The sequence below is a fragment of the Scomber japonicus genome, chromosome 22, assembly GCF_027409825.1.
Source record: "Scomber japonicus isolate fScoJap1 chromosome 22, fScoJap1.pri, whole genome shotgun sequence".
NCBI classification, from domain to species: Eukaryota; Metazoa; Chordata; class Actinopteri; order Scombriformes; family Scombridae; genus Scomber; species Scomber japonicus.
In genome coordinates, this window is record NC_070599.1 from 3,235,814 (window position 1) to 3,260,432 (window position 24,619).

The following is a 24,619-nucleotide window of genomic DNA, read 5'->3' on the forward strand; positions in this document are numbered from 1 at the left end:
TGCAAGGGTCCAAAATATGGACAGTATGTAAGGGTTAACTATCATTCATATTTACTAGGCTTCTAAGACACATTCACCACTGTTCTATGAGCTCTCTGGGTGTTTTCATTGTGTACATTTGTAATGCAGGGTGAGGATATTTAGCAGAGAGTGAAGGCTCTGTGATAAAGGCTTGTACTCATGTCTACACTGTGCACCTTTCCTTGTGAAAGTTTTTCAAATGTTGTTGAAAATTTTCATTGTTGAAAAGGCACTTGTTCCTGCAGGCTAAATGTGTGTTTGTCTGTGTTTCTTGTTATTGTGAAGCGACCTTGGGTTTCATGAAAGGCGCTATACAAAATAAAGTTATTATTATTATTATTATTATTATTATTATTATTATTATTATTATAACCTGAACAAAAATCACATTTAGTTTTAGTTTAGTTTAGCTCTACTGGACGTTAGCGTAGCATTTGATACAATTAACTACACAGACGATACTCTGATCTATCTCAAGTGTGACACTGAAAACAAGTATCAGAACAATGCCAACCTGCTCAACTGTCTGAATGCCAGGATTTCATGACCTGCAACTAAACACTGAAAAGACAGAGGTATTATTCACAACAACCACATTTCTTTGTCTTGGTTCACTGTCGTGTTGGTGTCATTTCTGATGAAAACCTCACCCTAGATAAACATGTTCAATCCTGCTTTTATCTTCTCAGAAACATTTCAAGGATTAGAACATTTCTTTCTGCCAATAATCTGGAAACCATCTTTCACGCTTTCATAACCAGTCGATTGCACTGCTGTAATTCTCTGCTCTCTGGCATCAGCAAAAAAAATCATAAGAAAAAAATCCCTCTCTCCCTCTCTCCGTCTCTAGCTCATCCAAAACTCTGCTGCCAGGATTTGAACTCAGTCTGGGAAACATGATCTCACTTTACCCACTCTGGCTTCCCTTCACTGGCTACCTGTTGCTTTTAGAAGAGATTTTAAGACTTTATTGATTGCTTACAAAGCCCCTGAGAGGCCTTGCTCCAAGCTATCTATCAGATCTCTTAATGCCTCATGTCCCTTCTGTTCTCTGAGATCATCAGCTGTGTCATTTCTTGTTGATCCAGGATCCAGACTGATTTAGAAAGGGGACAGAACCTTTACAGTCAGGGTTCCTAGACCTACTTCTATGTTGATCTTATTATATCCTATAATCATTTATGGCATTTGGTCCATTTGACTTTATTTGTGTGTTTAGAATGTGCTCAGTTTTTATGTCTAAGTTGTTTTTACACGTTTAATCTTTTCTGTTTTTTATTGTACAGCATGTTGTGACTGTTTTGAAAACGGTGCAATAGAATTATTTAGTTATATAGTTATTGATTAATAAGATGCATTAATGAGACTTATTTTAGATTTCAAAAATGTCCTCTAACACCCCTTAAAATGAAGAACAGTTGGTTTGGTTGGGACCCTCAGGCCAGGAAGCAGTGTCATTAACCATGCAAGTCATCAGAGTTATTCACAGTTGATCATTATTGTAGTCTATATGTATACAGATGTATACAGATGTATACAGATGCTGTGTAATAAATACCCACAATGGGACTGAATAGGCTTGTATAGGCTTTAATGCATTATGTAACAGATAATGTAGAAACCACGCATGACATTATAATGAGCATATGTGAAAGTGATCAGTGTGAAATATGAATGGGGCTGTACTGTATGATACATGCTGTATACACTGGGTGGCTTTAAAATGTAATAACATGTCAAGTATAGCAGTTATCACAACCATCTTCACAGAATGTTTTTGTGGCATTTAAGCCATGAAAATAAAGTGTGTGTCATGATTTAGTGCAGCACTCACTAATATACCAGTCAAATTTTCTGTCATACATGGCTGTTGTTACTGGTCCCTGCCTGTACTTAGTGTGTGAGGGGGTAAAAGCATCAAACACCTACCTGTACATAAACACAGGGGGGCAAAAAAGTATTTAGTCAGCCACCAATTGTGCAAGTTCTCCCACTTAAAAAGATGAAAGAGGCCTGTAATTTTCATTATAGGTACACTTCAACTATGAGAGACAGAATGGGGCAAAAGAATCCAGGAAATCACATTGTAGGATTTTGAATGAATGAATTGGTAAATTCCTCTGTAAAATAAGTATTTGGTCACCTACAAACAAGCAAGATTTCTGCCTCTCACAGACCTGTAATTTCTTTTTTAAGAGGCTCCTCTGTCCTCCACTCGTTACCTGTATTAATGGCACCTGTTTGAACTCGTTATCAGTATAAAAGACACCTGTCCACAACCTCAAACAGTCACACTCCAAAAGAGCTTTCAAAGCACACCAGAAACAAAACTGTAGACCTGCACCAGGCTGGGAAGCCTGAATCTGCAATAGGTAAGCAGCTTGGTGTGAACAAATCAACTGTGGGAGCAATTATTAGAAAATGGAAGACATACAAGACCACTGATAATTTCCCTCGATCTGGGGCTCCACACAAGATCTCACCCCGTGGGGTCAAAATGATCACAAGAACGGTGAGCAAAAATCCCAGAACCACATGGGGGGACCTAGTGAATGACCTGCAGAGAGCTGGGACCAAAGTAACAAAGGCTACCATCAGTAACACACTACGCCGCCAGGGACTCAAATCCTGCAAGTGACAGACGTGTCCCCCTGCTTAAGCCAGTACATGTCCAGGCCCGTCTGAAGTTTGCTAGAGAGTATTTGGATGATCCAGAAGAGGATTGGGAGAATGTCATATGGTCAGATGAAACCAAAATAGAACTTTTTGGTTAAAAACTCAACTTGTCGTGTTTGGAGGAGAAAGAATGCTGAGTTGCATCCAAAGAACACCATACCTACTGTGAAGCATGGGGGTGGAAACATCACGCTTTGGGGCTGTTTTTCTGCAAAGGGAACAGGACGACTGATCCGTGTAAAGGAAAGAATGAATGGGGCCATGTATCATGAGATGTTGAGTGAAAACCTTCTTCCATCAGCAAGGGCATTGAAGATGAAACGTGGCTGGGTCTTTCAGCATGACAATGAACCCAAACACATCGCCCGGGCAACGAAGGAGTGACTTGTAAGAAGCATTTCAACGTCCTGGAGTGGCCTAGCCAGTCTCCAGATCTCAACCCCATAGAAAATCTTTGGAGGGAATTGAAAGTCCGTGTTGCCCAGCAACAGCCCCAAAACATCACTGCTCTAGAGGAGATCTGCATGGAGGAATGGGCCAAAATACCAGCAACAGTGTGTGAAAACCTTGTGAAGACTTACAGAAAACGTTTGACTTCTGTCATTGCCAACAAAGGGCATATAACAAAGTACTGAGATGAACTTTTGTTATTGACTAAATACTTATTTTCCACCATAATTTGCAAATAAATTCTTTAAAATCAGACAATGTGATTTTTCTGGATTTTTTTTTTTTCTCATTCTGTCTCTCATAGTTGAAGTGTACCTATGATGAAAATTACAGGCCTCTCATCTTTTTAAGTGGGAGAACTTGCACAATTGGTGGCTGACTAAATACTTTTTTGCCCCACTGTATATGACCACTGAATGTATCACACACCTTGCAGGTGATATCCAGGCCGTAGGAGTTTTCTCCTCTGCTTGACGCCCCGCCCATCTTCTCCACACGAGTGATGGCACCCAGAGGCACGTCCAGCGTCACTGCCACATCCTGAGACAGACACACACACACACCTTATTTATATAGTACCAAATCACAACAAAAGTTATCTCAAGGCTCTTTACACATAGAGCAGGTCTAGACTGAACCAACATTCCCACATGAGCAGCACTTGGTGACAGCAGCAAGGGGAAGAAACCTCACACAGAGCTGGGCTTGCACACTAACATCATATCAACTAATACAATACTCAGTACCAATGCTTTTTTTTTTTTTTCTTTTTAGATTTTGTCTGGCATAGACACCTTCATTTATCAGTAGACAGACAGGAAACATGGGAGAGAGAGAGGGGGTGTGACATGCAGCAAAGGTTCTCCTCCATATGTACACAAAGTATACATATGAGACAAAGTATACAAGTGAGGAACTATCTGGGAAACCCTAAACCTAGACCCCAGATAAAATCACTCTTAACATGACTTTTTTAGATTATAATATTAATTTTAGTGACATGTAATGACTATTTTATACAAATAAGAGCTTCTACCAGGGTATCTGCACATTTTTTAAGTACAGATTTAATGACTTAAGACATTTTTAAAACCTATTATTATTAAAACCTAGTATTTAGATTCTCTACTAGTGTAAAAATACTAATGTCACTGCAGTAATAGTATGCATTACCACATGTGACTGTTGAACTCATATATAATATATTATGAGACATATAATAATGTTAAAGCAGGATGTTACTGTAGTGAGTCAAGTCATGTATATAGGACTGTAACTAATGATTAGTTTCATTATAGTTCCAACTGCTGATTTCTTTTTACTTTAATTTATAAGTTGATTAGTTGGTTATGTAAAATAATCAGAGAATAATGTTACTAATGATAAATAACATCAAGTGAACAAATATAATTAAACTCAAATCAAATTTAATATCTTAACTCCTACAGTTCCAGACATTTTAGACCTTGAAATTTAAAAACTGAAGATGATTCTTCTTAAGAATCATCTTCTACAGGATCTCATGGACAGAAAAACACCTTTACATTAAAGAGTTATATGTACGGATTGTAAACTGCATGCCTGATATGCCTCATGTCTGGATGGGGAAAAAAACACAGCATCAAATAAGTTTTAGTAAGTGGAGTCTGCACCCCCCCCCCCTCCCCCACCAACCACACCCTACAGAAATGACACTCTTGGTTTCGGTGGGAATTTCAGGGGATGCCGCAGCCCTTCAACTACTCTGTAGTGTTTCACAATTGGGTGGAGGGGAAATACAGGTGACTTAAAATGCATGTCAAGTCAAGTCTACAATGTATGAACCTCAGAATAACAAGCTTGTATGTTAAAGCATTCCTAAGTCCTTAGAGTAAAGACTGTACACTAGAAACTAGCAGCTATGTCCAAAAGCAGAGGAGGTTAATTACTGGTGTAGGAAAAACAATCCCCCCAAAATAAATAATGATAATACAGTATATGCTATTTAAAGTCCTTACTCTGTAATAACAGATCATATTAACCTCTGTGATGATAGACTAGCTGATGCATTCCATATGTCAAACACAGTTATGAGCCACTGACTGGCACCCACATGACTTTAATGAGACTTACAGCATCTGAGCTTTTAAAGTAGAGTCTGTAGTTAGTGATCAACACTTTGCCTTTCACAGCGCCGTTGAATGGACAGATGTAGATGATTTCTTTATCTGTGAACACAAAGAAGACAAATCTGACTTGATTTCTTATTGCATGCACACTGTCTCTCATATCTGATCTTACACACTCAGATGAGCTTCCTTTCTTCCTTTCAAATATGAAAATAACATGGCTGAGCTGTGAGAAGTAGTGTAGTGTAAGAGAAGAAACCATCACACATGTAGCAAAGAGGAAGCAGAAAAAGAGAAGAGAGATATGATACAAAGAAGCTATAAATAGCCTCTAGTCTGAATGTGTAGGGCAAGAAACTAATAAGGACAGACTCAGTGAGCACTGACTACAGTACAGGTACAGCACATCTTGATTGACTGATGTCATGTATGATCAATAACTTTTTTTTAGCATCTGCAGACATGGTGGCTTCAATATGGAAAGGCTAAAACTCCTTATTTAAAAGGGAAAGCTGAGAGTAGGTGCACCTGAAATGTTGGTTATAATCCCCAAAACGGTGGTGAGTATGTTAAGACAAAGCTGAACAGGAAGTCAGTCTATAGATTTGAAAAGACTGGACAACAATGGATCATTTAGGTCATCATGTTACCATTTGCTTAGGTTGTCTATTCTAAAGCTGCTGCTGTGTCACTTAGCATCTTGGATACTTGCACAGTTATACATGAAGCTATTTATTTATTTAGCTCAGTTCATGTGAACCAGAACTTTGAGAGGATTTGTAAAAGCAGCTGTGTGCTGAGTTAAAGCTGACTGCTGTTACACATGCCACATTCATAGCCAGGCAGTGTAATAAAGCTGTGCCTCTCTGAAAATGGTAATTAAGGAAATTGGTTTCAGGTTTGTGATTTTTCCAGACGAGCAGAGCGGTAACTGCTGAGACTGTATGGCTGAGACTCAGGAGGTAGAGCAGGAAGTCCCAGCTTCTCCTGTCCACATCTCCACATCTCCACAAGATACAGAAGATACTCAACCCCAAAGTGCTCCTAAATGATGTGCCACTGGTGTGTGAAACATCCAGCCTGCCATCAGTGTGTGTGTGTGGCTGTGCTTTGAATGAACACATTCTTACTTGTAATGCAGATGTAATTCAAATACATATCAACCTCCATTAAAACTCATCTTAATACATATGTGATGATTTAGTGTTATATGTAGGTGACAGGTGACTGAACAGCTGATACAGCAGGTGTCTCACATATCTAATTGTAATGTAACAATGTCCTTCTGATAAAGAACTGACACCTACTATTTGACTTTACTACTGTGTTTTGAGAGAGAAAAAATAAACAAAGAGTCAAACTGAACATTTGTTCATTGATGTGTGAACATGGGACACACAGAGCTACAGAGACATGTACTCACCTGTTATTCTGTCCTCTCCTGGCAGCAGAGTCACATCAGCTAACAACTCCATCTTTAGAGACTCTCTGGAGGTCTATAACACACACACACACACACACACACGCGCACACACACACACACACACACATACACACACACACACACACACAGGCACACAGGCACACACAGACACACACACACACACAGACACACACACACAGACACCTTACTAATTAAGGAGAATTGTATTTTTCCTTGGAAGGACTGGGGAGTTACTATACAATACTTAGTTGAAGTAGCAGAGGAAGAAAAAGCAGGTCTTCATGTGGACAGATTGAGTGTGTCCAGTGAGGTGAGACACTATAAACATGGAACTTTCCCTTTTTAAGGAGATGAAGAGACAGAGTGTGACAGGGAGGACATGAGCAGTCTAACCTCTGGGTTTCACATTGCTGCTCTTAATCCTTATTTGGATTTTTTTATTTATGCAAGTATTTCCATTATTGATGGTCTGTGAATGAATCCACTCTGAGTGTCTTTCCATCTTAATAACAGGAACCATTTATCACTTTATATTATCATGACTTGATATGGTTTATTGCAGCAACTAACAACACTTTCCATTTATGATTACATGAATACACCATTGATTATTTGATCCTTAAATCATCAGAAAACAATAAAAATGATGAAGTGACACCAAACAGTCCAAAATCTAAACAATATTCCATTTATAATAATGTAATATCATCAAACTTTTAACATTGCTTTTGCTTAGTTTTGCTTTGTTAAATGATTTCTGATTCATTGTTGATTAACTTATTGATTGATCATTGGAGCTCCAAATAACTTCACCAGAAAAACATCTTCCTGTGTCATGTGACTTCTCTACATGATGCTGACTTGAACCCTCGTGTTGTTATCCGTGTTATATCTGAAATATGGATTTATTTTATGTAATTGCCTGAAAATGACATGGATGGTTCCAGATTACATTCTTTGAAAATATAATCATCACTACTTTGATTGAATTGGGTGATCATTTGTACTCCATGCTTTCTAAAAACAGTCAAACCAGACTGGAGGACAACAGGCCAGATTAAGTGTTGCCATTCAAATCATTGAAATGGTTTTAAAACAGGACCCTGACTAAACCTTGGCATATACAAGCTTGTGATGATAACCCATCAACATATTTTCCTCTGATCTTACATTTAGTTAAACTAATTCTGAATTTCTGCTTTTTAACTTAAGCATGAGTTACAATTTGATTTAAATGGAGCCTATACTGACCACCATTTCCAAAAATAAGTGTAAAACTTAGTTGTTGGTTAAAAAGGTGTAATATATAATTGGGTGATAATTAATACTTACACTATTAACAGTCCAAATTGAGTTGCAGATCAACAGGATGGCAACAGGAAGGTTAAATAAATAGTGTCAGTAACTAACTACACGTCTTTAAATACAGACACAGTCTCTGAATGTTAGTGCTTCAGACAGCAGACACTCATATGATTGACAGATGAACTGAGCATGAGCAGCCTCTCTCTGTTAGGCCTGTTGATTAATAATGACATTTTATCATCAGTATAATGAACTGTGTCTGCATCCAGACACTAACTACATTCACAAAATCATCAGAAGAGAATGTGCATGTTTCAATCTGTCTGTTGATGACATCATTAGAAGAGCAGCATTCACAGCTCAAATGATGGAAAAGCATGTGGAAAAAATGATGGATGTGACATTTGTGTTAGTTTCAGGTTGAGGAATGTTGCTGACTCTTCATTTACGTCATCATTTATTCACTAACTCTCTTTCCACTGCACCTTTTTTTCTTTCTAAGTGTTAAACATTTGGACTCTTTTCACTTTCATGACTTACTGGGTCAACTGAAGAGAACACAGACATCATTAAGGTTTAGGTTTTAGGGTTTAGGGTAACTTTATCGATCCCCCAAAATTGACACAACAGTATTCCTTAAAAGTGATAAGAAATAAATAAAATAAAAATAATAATAGTCAATAGTTACAACTGTGCTTTACCTGCTATGATGTGTGTTTAACAGTGTCAGTCTGAATATATTATTAAACACTGTGTAAAGTGAATTCAGACATTTTCTTCTAAACACATTAAATAGGTCATAAATGTATTTCTAAAAAAGGTGTAAAAAGCATTTCAACCATTTAGATTTGAATTGTGGAGCTAGGCTTCACAAACTGTGTTTCAACATTTCTGTGTTCAGGATTTAGTGGGCGGGTCTGAAAATCATAAACCCGCCCCTGCTGCTGTAGAGGTATAAATACATTCAACACACACTACTACTACTACAGTCTACAGTTAGCTAGTTAGCTGAGTTAGCCACTGAGTTAGCAGCAGAAAGCTCTCAGACGTAGCGACCATGTTTCTGGTAGAGGTGGTGACTTTGATTGACAGGTGATACTTGGTAGGGGGCGGGGTTTCAGCGGACTCGGCGGCCACGCCCACAGCGTTTGGTAGCAGAGAAAGAGGCTGATTTTTACACAACTTTGAAGCCTAATTTCATATATTTGGTGATTTTTTTTAATCATTCAAATTTGTCAGGGTGGTTAACAACACACTTTTCTGTGGTATGTCAAACTCAGAACACATATTTATTCTTACTGTACACAGACTTTAAAGTGTGTGATAGCTGAAGTACATTACTTTAGTCTTGTGTATCAATGTATCAACATTCTTCAGACATCAGACATTTTTTTCCTAATATTCAGTTATTAACCCTTACATACTGTTCATATTCTGACTCAGAATTAGTCTCAGCATCAATTCACATTCATACCATCAGTCATTAATACATGCTGTTAATCCTTCTGTTTGATTCACGTTGTGGAAAAATACATTCACAATCACTATTCTATGGTCCAGGAGAACATCTGATAGAATATGATGAATAGAATATGCTAATAATTGAATGCTAACCGAGTTTTTTTAATAAACACAGGTGCATTTGCAGATATAAAAATATGTATCAGCTGCACAAAATTTAAAAATGATGCATTTTATTTCCATGTACTGTGGATCACATTAGGTAAAGTACAGTGATTTTTTTTTTACATATTAAACTGGGATCATGTCCTGTACAAACACTGTAGAAATGGAAAAGTATGAAAAGTAAACCTTCTTCTTTTTGTACTGCTCACTTCCTATCCATGCTTATCCACTAGCTGACCAGATCCACCAGGAAGTGAATCTGTAGTGGTTAGTAGCTACTTTCATCACTGTTATTAGCTGATGGAATACCTCTACATGAAAGTAACATGAACACACTTACACTGGAGATGTGAGTGTCCAAGGCGTTGGAGTTGTAGACGGAGACTGGTGAGGCCATCACTCAGGGAGGGGGGGGCTTCCACAGGCTGAGACACACACACACACACATACACAGACAGACTGTTAAAGCAGAGTTACGCTCACACTCATCTGTTCAGGGTGTCAAAGAGCAGAATGACACACTTATGCAGGAAATGACTCAGGTTCTTTTTATACATGTTTCATAGGTGTATATAGATCAGACCACAACAAACTGCAGTAAATAGATGACATGGAGGAGAGAAATAAATCAGCTCAGAAATATATGAACATTTTTCTTCAATTCATTTGCAAATAAACTAACAATAATGGTATATAAATAATAAGGTTCAAAATGATTTTCCCTTTTTTCCATGTACAGAATCTTTATGTTTGTCAGTTTAGATATACAGTACTGTGCAAATGTCCACCATTAGATTAGTTGTTGTAGCAATGCTATAATGACCATATAGAATTATATCTCTGTCTCTTTATTAGATACAAGCAGAAAAATACAGGAAATGTGTATGCTGTATTAAAACACAACTTCTATAGGCTAAAGAAGCAGGTGACACATTCATGACCAATCTGACAGGTTACCATGACAACGTCGTTAGAGGGGAGGCATCATCTAGCGTGTATTGTGTGATGTCATATAATTGCGACAGCAACAACAAACCCATGAGCTTCGCTTGAACTGAGTCATCTCCCCAAAGATTAAGAATATGGTTTGGTCCTCTGTCCATGGACTGATGTTTTTGACGTCCTCCGTTGCCTCCAGTGATATCACCTAGCAACAACAACTGGAATAAGCGCAGGTCTAGTGTCGCATAGAGTGATGTAGCGTAGAGACGTAGAGAGACGTCACGGACAGTCAAATCCGATATGAGTGTTTGGAGCTGTTCAGACTCACACACATCTGTCCAAATGAGATTTGAAACTACCTCCCAAAGGTGGATGTCATGTGATTTATGACTGTTCCCAATTCATAAAAGCCACCCTGTTCCAATCTACATGGGCTAGAAATCGGATTTTGGCTTGCAGTGTGAACGCAGCCTTTAAATGGAATGGAACCCTATTTAATATCATTGCTAACATCTGTATCTGTCCTACTATTTCATGTCATTGCTAACATCTGTATCTGTTAGTGCTGGGCGGTATACCGGTTCACACTGAATACTGGTGTATATTTTCATTATGATATGAATTTTTAACGTAGCACCATACCGGTGTATTTCATTACACAATGTTAGGAACGCTGCATCGCGCAACACTTTTTCAGGCGGGACCCTTTACAGTGTTGCACTTCTTGCTGCTCAACAAACAGCAGAAGATGTGTATGTGTATGTGTGTGTGTGTGTGTGTACATATTTCCTGTATTTTCTGTTTATATCTTAATAAAAGATACCAAAAAAATAAAGATGGATGGTAATTAAACTTAAAAACTAACTAATTAAACTTACTATAATGACAGTACTTCATGTGCTCATGTAAAAGCACAGATGTAGTATACAAAGATGCATGCTGTAAAGTAGGAGTGTGTATGTTGTGCTTATATGTGTGTATACTGTGTAAGCTGCTGGGATAAGTATGGGTGTGGGTATTTATGTTGACTCTGTCTTATCTTAACACTCACATCCTCCCATCTTATGTGTTTAGTGTCCAGTTGCTACATGTACATTGTTTTGTATACTGAAAGAAAAAGGAATAAAAAGTGAAAAAAGAAAAAGATGTTAAGATTGACATTCATAAGTGCATGATGTGTGCTGTTAGCTTGTCTCATCAATAATAAACTAAGCAGCTCATCTCTTATATTCAATTACTGTGTTCAACAGTTCAAAGTGAGGAAGTAACAGATGTTCAATGGACTGAACACCATCATTGCATCTCAGCTGTCACTCAGCTGTAGTCATGGTAACATCTCAGTGATTCAAATGAATGGAGGTAACGACACATGGCAGAATTACTAGCGAGCTCCCTTTTAACCAAGCTACATGACTATCTATGCTTCCAATCCAATACACTCTGATCAATACATAACATATACTGTACTATCATTTACATGTGATGTATTACCTGAGACTATTTACAGTCTAAAAATAAACTTGCTAGTCTTCCATGCTGTTTCTGGTTGACCAACCACACAAACAGTGACAGTGATGTGTGATGAGCTACCATCAGTATATATGATACACTGGCTCTAGTGGTCAGGCTGGAAGTCACAGTTAAGTAATAAAAGAGCAAAGAGCAACATATTTACAACTACAACTACTGACAAGGTGTCAACCATACTGTTTATACTGTCCACACGGTGCCATTTCCTTTCATTCAGTTGGGAGACTCATGAGAGAAGGATTTAGAAAAGAATGGTCATAAAATCAAAACAGATGATTTTCAGTCTGTAGTATGAGTCAAGTTCCATTTAGGTAGACATTTTCATTAGACCCACCTGCCCACATCTTTAAATCTCTACACCTCCAGTGTTCCAGTCAATTAAACAGAAGTCAGGTTAAAGAGGTTTTCCTCTCTGTAATCATTCCTCATGTTCATACTGACTATTAAAAGATCTCCTTCAAATGTGCTTTCAATGGAAGTGATGGAGGACTGTATCCACATTTAAAAGTAGATGTGAAGCTTCTATACAAGTCTTCAGCAGTCTGAGCTTCAGTCCTGAATCCTGTTTACCTTCATGTTAGTGAAAGATGTCACTTAAAAGAAATGTTCACAATTCTTTAAATATGTCTTAAACCAGCAGTCAGGTGTCCATATGAACAGTAAAGTAGTATAAACAGGAGGAATGGGACTAAATCCACAGTGTGTCCACAGCCATTTAAAAGTAGATGATCATCTTCTATTGAGCTTCATCAGTGTGAGTTAGTCATATCAAGTGATATCTGACACATTTACAGTCTGTTTATCAGTAAATTCCCTCTTAGTGTTTCCAGTTGAGCTGTGGTGGAAGTATAGTAACAAAGACTTTGCTACTAAAAACACTGAAATGTTGAAACATAGAAGATGAAGATTTGACTCATTTGGACGCTGAAGCTTCATATTAACTTCAGATCTACTTTTAAATCCATGTTTCCACAGAAGGAGGACTGTGGATGTAGTCCTCCATCACTTCCATTGTAAGTACATTATGAAGAGATCTTCTAATGGTCAGTGTGAACAGGAGGAATGATTACAACAAGAAAAACTGTTTTAATGAGCTCCTGACTTGTGAAAAAATGTGAACCTGTCCTTTAAGCCCAATCTAAAATAAAGCTGATGAATCTGGAGCCACAGAAAACATCATATATTTTTCTGTTGTATAATCACACTGTATTCTCCATCTTCATTCTCCATGTTTTTAACATTTTTGTAGTTGTTCTGAAAAATACATTACACTAAGAAGTTCTTCATCTTCCTGTTTTGAGGTTACCACTTTATTCTCCAATGCAAACGAATGGAACTTATAGAAAAGTGAATAAAAACTGCGTCTGTGTCTAAAACTCCTGGACTGCTCCTTTAATACAGCTGGACATTTGGCCAAGTTATAAATCAATAATCAGGACTCATTTATGGCATCATTAGATTTGAATGATTTACAGCAGTGTGATGGACTGCTGAGAGTTATCAGAGTACACAGCCTCTCTCTGTCCAAACAAAGTATACTGTCACAGCAGCCTTCAGTCTGAATGATGATGATGATGATGATGATGATGATGATTTCAGGTCAATGAACAGAACTAATTATTTCACTTGGAAAATGCTGAATCACATTTTTAGAAGGTTGAGCAAATGCAGTCAATCAAAGTGACGTGTCAGCATTTACTAATAAGTTCATTCATTATATTCTAGTTGAAAAAAGAGATGATCACAACCCATGCTCAGTGATACGTGTATTCACATGTATCTAATCATCAGCAGTAACTTAACATGACGCTGGTTTGGTTTTTTCTATTGGCTGAAATTGATCAGCTGATGAGGCTGATGTGTGAAAGTACAAACAGGAACACAGGAGAGACATTTCAGGTGCACCTGTGTCATAAACTAACAGCCCCATAATAATAAACCTTATCAACATTTACTTGAATAAACACAAGCTGCTGTTAAGGTGCTGACATTTAGTACAGACTGATCTAACACAGGAGTTTCCAGTGTGAGACTGTGGGCCTCTCTTCAGACTAAAGTCCTGTTTCCATTAAGGAAGGTCTGGGTAAAATTTAGGGAGGTGGGAACATTAAAGGAATGTCCTCTCACTCTGTTTCTCAGTAGGGGCTTGATAGCACCCACCGGACTCTGGAGGTGACCTAATCATTCTGCAAACACTGTCCTAATCGTTGTGCCACAGTTTTCTGTTGACGTCACATCCTGCTTTGAGTATACCCAATCAGCACTGAGTCAACATCAAGCCCCGCCCAGGAATTGTTCGGGGCTGCATGGGTTACATACACCGAGACAGGTACTTGTTTTACCCCCCTAAACGTTCCAGGTGATTGTCTGTCAGGGGAGTAAAGAGGAGTCAAATTCCTCTGAACCAGATCACACACATTTAGACTATTTTATGTGACCTGCTTTTAATAACTAAAGAAATACTTTTTCACATCTACTCACTGAGCCTCCTCTGAACCTGACTGGAGCCCCACCTCCCACTTTCAAAAGTTTAGTACCCAAGTCTGTCCCCAACATCTGGAAACACACTGATGGAAAAATCAGTGGATGACTTCTGTAATTTATGTTATTAAGCCACAGATGCCAAGAACACACTTTAAAAAAACTGAATATGAAAGAAATGTGAGTGTTTCATCATAATAATACCAGATAAATAATCAGAAGTCTATTCTGTAAGGTTGTGGAGGCTGATACAGTGGACAGTATCAGGCTGGAGGAAGCTCACATGACTGCACATTTAACCACATCATCATTCTTCAAGTCCAGGACTCTGGCCTCATGTTAATGCTCGTGCTATCAGAATGGGCTGGCAGGGAGTGGCAGGAGAACAGGTGAGGCAGTCTGATGTCACATGACATGTTTACAGGTCAGTACTCAGCACCCGGCTCATAGGCTGTGGAGCTGCACACCCTGCCATGATGGAGAAGTTTAAAAACAGATGCAGTGATATCCGCATTAAGAATATGAAACTAGCAGCAGTGAATGCTTCCTTATTCTGTGAAGGCTTGGGTGTAATAATTATAGTCTGCTGCTTCTGAGCTTTGGGGGGAAATGAAAGTTACGGAGCAGAACTTATACACACCTGTGCATCAACACACACACACACACACACACACACACACACACACACACACACACACACACACACACACACACACACACACACACACACACACACACACACACACACACACACACACACACACACACACACACACACACACACACACACACACACACACACACACACACACACACACACACACACAGACTGCCATCGCGTTATTTTACAAAAACAAACCAATTTCAGTAAGTTGCTGGAGTCTCTCACTGAATCACTGTACATAATCACATCACTGCACCGTATGCAGACATGATTCAAAAGTGAAAGAGATACAAATACGTAGCTGAACTGTCAGTTACTGTATCAAGATCAATATTTACAGTAGTTTCAATATCTAAAATGTGGAAGGAGCTTGAAAAACCTGTCTGTTAGAGACTGATCATACTCATGAGAAGACAGGGAGTGGTTTGTGTTGCTGCTGCAGTGTAAAGGTGTTAGTGGTATACAGTGTTTGGGGTTAGGGCTGGGCAATTCATCAAAAAATACTGGAGACTGAAGAGAAACTGATCCACTTAATCTTGCTCATGTCAATTAATGGTGGTGTTCACTGTTGCCATGACAGCAAAGGTTGCATATCTTTAAAGGAATTTAAAACTAGTCTCCAGTGATGATTTGAACCCAAACCATGATCTTTACATAGTTGTAATCAAGTAAACTAGACATTAACCACAGCGGCACACCTTCAAACATCTTTATCGATAATCAATAGTCCTTCATTATAGTAATTGAGGTTAAAAGTTAAATTAATCGTGATTTTGATTTTTGCTATAATCACCCAGCTCTAGTTTGGGTGTACACTGATTACTTTACATTACACTCTGCTGTGACTGGTGTCCATAGTGGTTCTCTCTAGCAGAAAAGCACATGGGGTTTCTTTCTATGACATACTACCACTCTAATCACCATGGTAAATGGTACTTATACACCACTTCTAGAGACTTTCTGACCACTCAAAGCACTTTAACACTACATGTTACATTCAGTCATTCAGACACATTCATACAGTGATGACAGGAGCTACCACACAGGGTACCAACCTGCTCATCAGGAGGAAACTAACCATCACACACATTCATACACTGTTGGTGCAGCCATCAGAAGTCATTTAGAGTTGAGTATCTTGCCCAATAACACATCAGCATGTGGACTGGAGGAGCCGGGAATTGAGTCACCAATCTTCTTATTGGTTGATGACCATTCTACCTCCCAGGATATGTTAGACTAGCATCATCCCTATTTCTTATTCTTATGTAAGTATCTATTTGTTTGACATTGTTTTTCCCTGATGAGCACTAGAGCTCTACAAAACTATCCATTCAACTGGGTACTGTAATATTAGTTTCCACAATACTGTATTGATTTTCTAGCCCCTCGTATTGACACATTAAAATAATAAATGATTCATGTTTTTTTTCCAAGATTTAATTTTAGGCATTTGTTGCCTGTATTTGAAAGTACTTGGCAGAGCGGCCAACAGGAAACAGGGAGGAGGGAGGGGGGGATTACTTGCAGCAAAGGCCCCTTGGCAGAATCAAACCAGGGACACTGCCATTATGTGGCATGTGCTGTAACCACTCAGCTACCAAGGAACTCCATGATTCATGTTTTTAACACATTTTAATGTCTTTAAATCTGCCTCAAATCCAGACAACAAGTCACATGCTCCTCAGTGTGTGAGATGCTTTAACCAGCTGTTTCACTGCAGCTGGCCATGTGCTGCCATACAAACATACACTACACACTGGTGACAGATACAGTGTTGTGGAGGAACTACTTCCATGTAACAGTGTTATGCAATTACATGATCAAATAAATGTAAGTGTAATCTGTTACAGTAGCTGAGAAAAAATGTCATTAAATTACAATTACTTATGAACATGTTGATGATTACAAAACAGGTTACATCTGAAGTCACACCTTTAAGATTTTGCTCATTTTTTAATATTTAACATTTTACTGAATGCATATATTGCTGTTTTTAATTCTTTGAAATCAATCTTTTTTATATTGTAAATATCTTTATTTTATATTCCAGAATCTACAACATGAACTAATGAATCCATGTTCACATGAGAGATAAATGTTGCTTTATAAGAAATGAATCAATCATGTCAGTATCCATGAAAAACAGCTGAGCTTAGATGTTGGTGTTTAATGGGAACACTTATCCTAACAGCTGATAACATTGGTTAGAACATTAGAAATACAAAAGTCATCAAATGTAATAACTTTGATGAAGTCATTGAAATAGAGTAACTAGTAATGTGTAACCTACAGTATTACAGAGCAGCAGGTCCTGCAGCAGCTGCTCTGGTGAAGAAGAGCTGATCCATCATCTACTAGAGAGTCACATGTGTGGATGTTAGCAGGAGCAGCAGCGACAGGTTCTTTATGTGACCTCAGACCTCACTCATTTAAGTTAAGTGATGCCATTAAAGATTACCGGTAGCCTGCTCTGTCAGTAAGCTGTAGTCTCCTGATTCATTAGCTGGTCGATGTATATGCTCTCCTCAGACCAAATTCTTAAAGCAGCCTTCCAGGATTACTCCATTGTTCTTTGCAGCAGGTGGGACAGACTAACAACATAATGAAGACTGCAAGGTTAAACTGTACTCAACATTTACTGATTCAGCGTTTCCTGTTATAATCGTATTAGAACCCCCAACAGACCAAAACTATATATTTATAACACCAAAAAAAAAAGCCAAACATCCATTCATTCAGAAATCAATAGTGTTAGTTCCAAAATGTGAGTCAACCTCTGTGCTGTTGCCTGGGAAACTCTTGGTGGCCAATGAGTGGTTGAGTGAGAGAGAAATGATGGTGAATGCAAGCAGCAGAGGAAAAGGTTAGCAGTAAGATGTCAGTCTGTGACATGATTGGCAGATATTACAACATTTTTTGGTTGATTAAAGCTCTGACGTCAATACCTCAATACAAGTTTACGATAGTAAAACATTTATATTACATGAAAACATGTTGGCTTACTGAGCTGTCACTTTCTGTATCCACTCATTCCTAGAGAATCAAAAGCTAATTTTATGATGATGTTTTTCAGCAGAGAGAGAGAGAGAGAGAGAGAGAGAGAGAGAGAGAGAGAGAGAGAGAGAGAGAGAGAGAGAGAGAGAGAGAGACTGGATGGAGACAGGAGAGACTGATGCGGATGTAGTTCCAGAGGAGGAGGCCAATCAGGGCCCTGTGAAAGAGGACATCTCTGTAACCCCATCCAAGAAAGAAACTAAAGCCAGTCAATAACAACATCCTGATGTATAGACCAGGCCTCAGTATACAGATGCTGCAGTCCAATGTTAACCATAACAAACACCTCCAAGTGCTAAATATGACTATGTGGTTATATATGAATGTGAATTTGAATGACACACACACACACACACACACACCCCCCCCTATGATTCTCACTGATACTACTACATTAATTAAACAGGCTACTACACATGTGTCCACCTTCATCAGTGGAGCTGCCTCTCACCTCTACATCTACATCACAGTTCAACAAAGCACACACGTTTTCTCTTCGACAGCACACACTACATTTACACATAGTTCATTTTATCAGTAAGCAAAGAGAGATAACATTAGAATATAACATGATACAGAGTGCACAGCTAGCGTTCAGTCCGTTTGTTATTGACTGCTAGCAGTTAAAAGGCTCGCTGTGTGAACCAGCCTGACAGCTAGCAGCAGTTTGCGGTGAACTATTGCATATCCAGCACTGAGGTACGAACACAGCCAGCGGGCTGCTTTCACTACATTCATAATGGAGAATACAGTCGACAACAAAGCCTGGTAGTGTTCATGGTACATTTTAAATACACATAACAGATTCAAACGAAGCAAAGAAAAACAAAGTTTCCTCAAAACCTCTGAACTCAACTTTTCCAACTTGGTCATTCCAGCAGGCACAGCTGTATAGTTGCACCAGGAAATAGCGAAGGCCTAGACACTACGACAGCTTGTTCCACCCGAAATTCAGACTATTTATTCCCCGCAGTGCACAGAAACCTCCGGGAAAGCCCACCGAAGAACACAAAAGATGGACTCAGGAAGTCTCGTAGAGGCCAAATGTCTTAACTTACCCGCAAAGTGCGATTCTCCCGTGGTTGAATGTCGATCTGTTTCCCTCAAGCCACAGCAGGAACTTACTCTACGTCATGTGCCGGGCTGTCATGGCGGGGATTGGCTGGTTGTCAAATTGCAGCTCGCAAAGGATGCAGGGAAAGGTAGTTTTCACGTAGGTTACCATATTCCTTTGTAAGGAGCAATATATATTTAGTAGTACACTATATATAGTATCGGTTAGAGTGTACTGTGCGTTCTAAATAAATTTCAAAGGCTGTATTCATATTTACAATATCATTGACTATATAAATGTTCAAATATAAAGAGTATTACAACTCTTAAATGTATTATTATTGAGGTAGTACAGAGATTTGTTAGAGTCCTACTCATATATCTAAAAAAGTGTGGCAGGGGTCAGATGTTGGTCCTTCATCCTGACCTAGATGGGCTTGTGAAGCTGACTTCTGACTTGAGCAACATCTTCAGCTAATAGGTTCACACTCCTCCATAATGGATCCTGCTTTACTGGCACATCCTGTCTCTTCTGCATATGCAAAAAAAACCAACAACAAACAAGCAAAAACAACAACACCAACCAACCACACCTCCAGGTTTGTCAAGCCTTGTTTGCTTGTTGGCAGAACTCCTTCATAGATTCAATGATAAGGGAAAATCAACATCCAGACTTAGTGATTTTGGAAGGGGGGATTTTATGGCTTCAGCTGGAGAAAGTATATTTCATGACAGATTCAGCAGGAGCAGATAAGATGACATTCCTTAACACTCCCAACTGCAGTTCTCACTTGTAACAGTAGAGGGAAACAGAGTGCAGAGGGTTTGTGGATAGTGATGTCAGTCTTTTTACAATGATAACACATTGTCATTTGCTTCATTAAATAGCCAGGTGAGATATACAGTTATATATCAGCCAACTCCAATTCCACTGGGTGGAGGGATACCAGTACATACTATTAGACCAGGCATTTCTTACTTCTTTCCTTCTTTGTTTCTTTCCCTCCATCCTTCCTTCCTTCCATCTTTCCTTAATTTTCTTTCCTTTCTTCCTTTCCTTCCTTCCTTCCTTCCTTCCTTCTTTGTCTTCTTTCCTTCTTTGTTTCTTTCCCTCCGTCCTTCCTTCCATCTTTCCTTAATTTTCTTTCCTTTCCTTCCTTTCCTTCCTTCCTTCCTTCCTTCCTTCCTTCCTTCCTTGTCTTCTTTCCTTCTTTGTTTCCTTTCTTCCGTTCCTTCCTTCCTTCCTTCATGCCTTCCTCCCTCCCTCCCTCCCTCCCTCCCTCCCTCCCTCCCTCCCTCCCTTCCTTCCTTCCTTCCATTCTTCCTTCCTTCCCTTTGTCTTTCCTTCCCTCCTTTCATTCCTTCCTATCACTTTTCCATTCTTTCCATACTTGTTTCCTTCCTCCCTTCCATCTTTTTATTGGTCCGGCCCACATGAGATCAAATTTAATTCCCAATCCTCTGCTGCACAAAGGAGCTCAGTTCAGATGTGACATTTAAGGTACATTTGAAGCAGCTATTTGAGTACAGTGTCTGCTAGACTGTACAGATTGTACATGATACATTGTGTCAGTTAATGACTCCATTTACAGTCTGCTTTTATTCAAGAAATGGTGAAGAAGTGGTTTAAAGTATCTTATCACAGTGAAGGACATACATACATATCAGACTACAGTCTGGCCCTGAATAAAATGTTACATCTCACTAATCTAGAAGCCAAAGAACTTTAGTTACACAATGGAGCCTTGATAGAAGTGCAAAGTGGGTCACATTTTATTTTGAACAATGCAAAATATCATGATAACCTGATAATGTCAATTTTCAATGACATGACTTCAAAACCATGGATTATTCTGGTGTATAGATGATTAACAATTGGGTTGTTTTTAAGTTTGCTATGAAAGACTGTAAAAGAAGGCAGAATGAATGCTTTTGTATTTACTATTTACTACAATTTACTATTTTCTTCTGACAGTCATTTATGAATTGTGTTGTAGATATTGACGATTTGATTGTATAAATTGTTAGTTTTCTGTATTTTTGGAGTTCTCTGCAGTATTCTGGATTTGGTTTATATGAAATGATTGTCTCTTGCAACCCCATAGTGGTATTCATGACACCATGCTGAAAACCTTTCCTTATTTTCAGTTGTAATGTAATGTAATGTTACAATGTCATATGTTTGTATTAAATGTTGCCAAAGTCTCAAATAAGAGACTGCTCTGAACTCCTGGTCTCCCATAGTTTTTTCTACTTTAAGCTAGAGCTGACATCGGCTCATGACAGATTTCTTTATTTTTCTTTCTATGGTCATCTGCTCCATACACTTGAGGCTTATATGATGGTGTTTTGGGGGTTAGTCAGACCGAGCCATGACCTGAGTCAAGCTGGCATGCTGTGATTGTTTTCCATTAAACAGCAGGGCAAAGTGAAATAAGTAGTTTACCTGTTCTGTACATCTGCGGGTCGCCTGCAGATCATCATCAAACATCATCATCACTGTGGCTATAATTGCTTGTATTATTCCTCCCTGCTGTATTTTCAACTGATCTGCTTAACAAAGAGCTCCACATATCTATATATGTACATGTTTTTATTACCTGTATTAACTAGTGCTACTCCCTTTATATGGGAGTCAGTCACTCGTTTGGTTCTGGTACCAAGAACAGAGACCACTGGTCCACTGGTTACCTGTGAAATAAAGAATGGATTTTGAAGCCTGAGGTCATAGTCATCTGCTGGAAACAGGTGGACTGCTTCCTCTGGGTTGGGAATGAGTTGCTACCGCAAGTGAAGTATCTCAGGGTCTTGTTCATGAATGAGGATGAAATGAAGCATGAGGTTGACAGGCAGACTGATGTAGCATTGTACCAGATCACTGCGGTGAAGAAGAAGTGGAGATTGAAGCTCTCAGTTTACCACTAATGCTCAGCTTTAGAGATAGAGTGAGGAGCTCAGAGATCCAGAGAGAGCCAGTGGTAGAGTTGCTTCTCCTTTGTGTTGAAAGGAGCCAGCTAAGGTGTTTGGCACCTGGTAAATATTTGTCTGGAAGTGTTCTGGCCACATGCAGCTGGTAGGAGACCCCCAGGGCAGACCCAGAATATGTTGGAGGGATTACAAATGTTCTGGCCTGGGAACAACTTGTGATCCTCCAGGAGGAGCTGAAGGACAGTGCTTGGGTAGAGAACATCTGGGTAACCTTATAGTCTGATGCCAACACAAAGCACTCCCAGATAAATGGTGGAAAATGGAAAATGGATGGATTTTAAGATGTTTTTAAATGTTTTTAAAGACCTGCATAGTTTAGCCTACATTCTACATCTCTGATCTATTCTACAGTCAGACCCCTCAAATGGGATTACTCCTCTCTGTTCCATGTTTCTGAACAAAATACTAAATGTAATTGAGCTTTTTCCATTGCTGCTGTTAGATTTTCTCTAACTAACAATGCCATAAAATGATTTTTTCTTTTACAGTTACATACCTATTTATATTTGTTGCAATTTAATTTTTCTGCTTAATACCTTGTTTTTGTCTTGCTTCTCTTTAAGAAGAAAAGAGCACACAGCTCTAAAGGCATGATGTCAGTGAGGTGTACTGTATACTGTAACAGCATGAAGCACTTTACTGTCTATAACTGAGCCAGGAGGTCAGAGCCATGCTACTGTATGATGTACATTGGAAGAGCACTAATGAACTAAATGACTTTTCTAATCAATGATGGCCATGGTGCTATCAGCCCTGTGGAGCTGTACACAGCCATTGATTACACAGATAGAACATATGTCCATGTCAATACATTACCTCACAAAAGCTTCCATTGGGTGATGTTATGAAGAGGTACAGTATTAGAGAATGTATTGTGGAAGACATTGTGCATTGCTGCTGTACTTTAAAATGATTTAAAGGTTTAAAAACCGCATCGCTCACCTTACCATTAGAGAAAAGTTGTGAAAGAATTGTATTACAGTATATAAGATTAGTTCAAGTCTCACATTTTGAGTTTGCAAAATGTATTTTGTATGTAGATTTGAAGGAAGGAGGAGTTGATTAGTTTTAGCACATAGTAAGCCTCACATGTAAACTCTATCTACCAGAAGTCTAACATTCCATTTCATTTGATAATTACAATCTGGTCTTGTTGAACACACCTTTAACAGTAGTATTCAAACATATGATGTCCATCATGGCATATTCACCATGGAGAACATACATCAAAGCAGTCACTGGTGTTATGTCAGTCTGTTTCCCAGTCAATGTATGTTTTCCCTTTACCTAATGAGATGCACTCAACATCATTTTTATCAAATACATTTCTCTAGTAATGTTTCTAAAGTTGTAATAGCTATATGCTTTCATTTTCTATGAAATACAGAGCACACAACAATATAAATAAGTAGTGATGTGCCAGACAGCTGGTACATTCACTTTCATTTATTTATCTCCATATTCAACATTGACTGATTTCACTCCTGTGTTTTATTTAAAGACATGTAAGCAGAATCAAAAGACCCACAGAGCAGCACCAGGAGCTCTCATTGGCCAGCTGTCACTCTCTGCTGTGAGCAGGAACAGGTGGCATGATGCATGGGGTCAGAGGTCAACAGCTGCTCACTTTTACATTAGTCATTGAAAAAACAGTTACACAAATGTCATTAATGAATTGGCACATTCATTATTATATATTTTTGCCATATTTTTAACTCAATGTTTTCAATGAAACCTAAGTTTAAATTATATCAATTTATTATATACAGTTATGTAACATTTTTAAATGGTCACTTTTATCAATGGTACACATAGACACTATGTGCATTTATGATCTATGTGGTATTATAATGTATTTTTTTGCTCCTTGTGGATAAGCTTTTCATAAGATTTTGGTATATTTAGTTATGTCTATAGTTTTTCTTTTTTTTGTTCCTTTTTTGTGCTTCCCTTAAGTTGTTTGGGAACAATAAAGTTTATTTGATCTTTTTTGCATTTCTTTCTATTCTGCTTGATAACATTAATCAGTTCAGTTTGTGTGAATACATGTTGAGAAACTACACATTATAGCATCAAACATCTTTTCTCTTACTCCCTCCCCAGACCCTTACACCCCCCCCCCGCCCCCCGCCCATACACACAACCAATACCACTGAAGAGCAAAAATAATAAGAGTAAATCTAATATGCAGTCATATAGAATAACATTAGCTGGTTTACCCCCACCTATCTAACTACAGAGCGAGACATACATACTATAGGTATTAATGGTATG

At 38.6% G+C, this 24,619-nt stretch overlaps 1 protein-coding gene across 1 annotated transcript in view; it reads right to left on the reverse strand.

Annotated features, from left to right (window-relative positions):
• mtm1 (myotubularin 1) overlaps positions 1-19,442 on the reverse strand; it is a 30,902-nt gene extending 11,460 nt beyond the window's left edge. Inside the window, exons 1-5 of the mRNA XM_053343814.1 lie at positions 19,363-19,442; positions 9,971-10,055; positions 6,679-6,751; positions 5,260-5,354; positions 3,577-3,687 (exon numbers count right to left, since the gene is read on the reverse strand). Coding sequence (XP_053199789.1) covers positions 3,577-3,687; positions 5,260-5,354; positions 6,679-6,751; positions 9,971-10,027 — 336 coding nt within the window. The 5' untranslated portion in view covers positions 10,028-10,055; positions 19,363-19,442. The remainder of the gene's footprint in view (positions 1-3,576; positions 3,688-5,259; positions 5,355-6,678; positions 6,752-9,970; positions 10,056-19,362) is intronic.
• Positions 19,443-24,619: the final 5,177 nt, after the last annotated feature.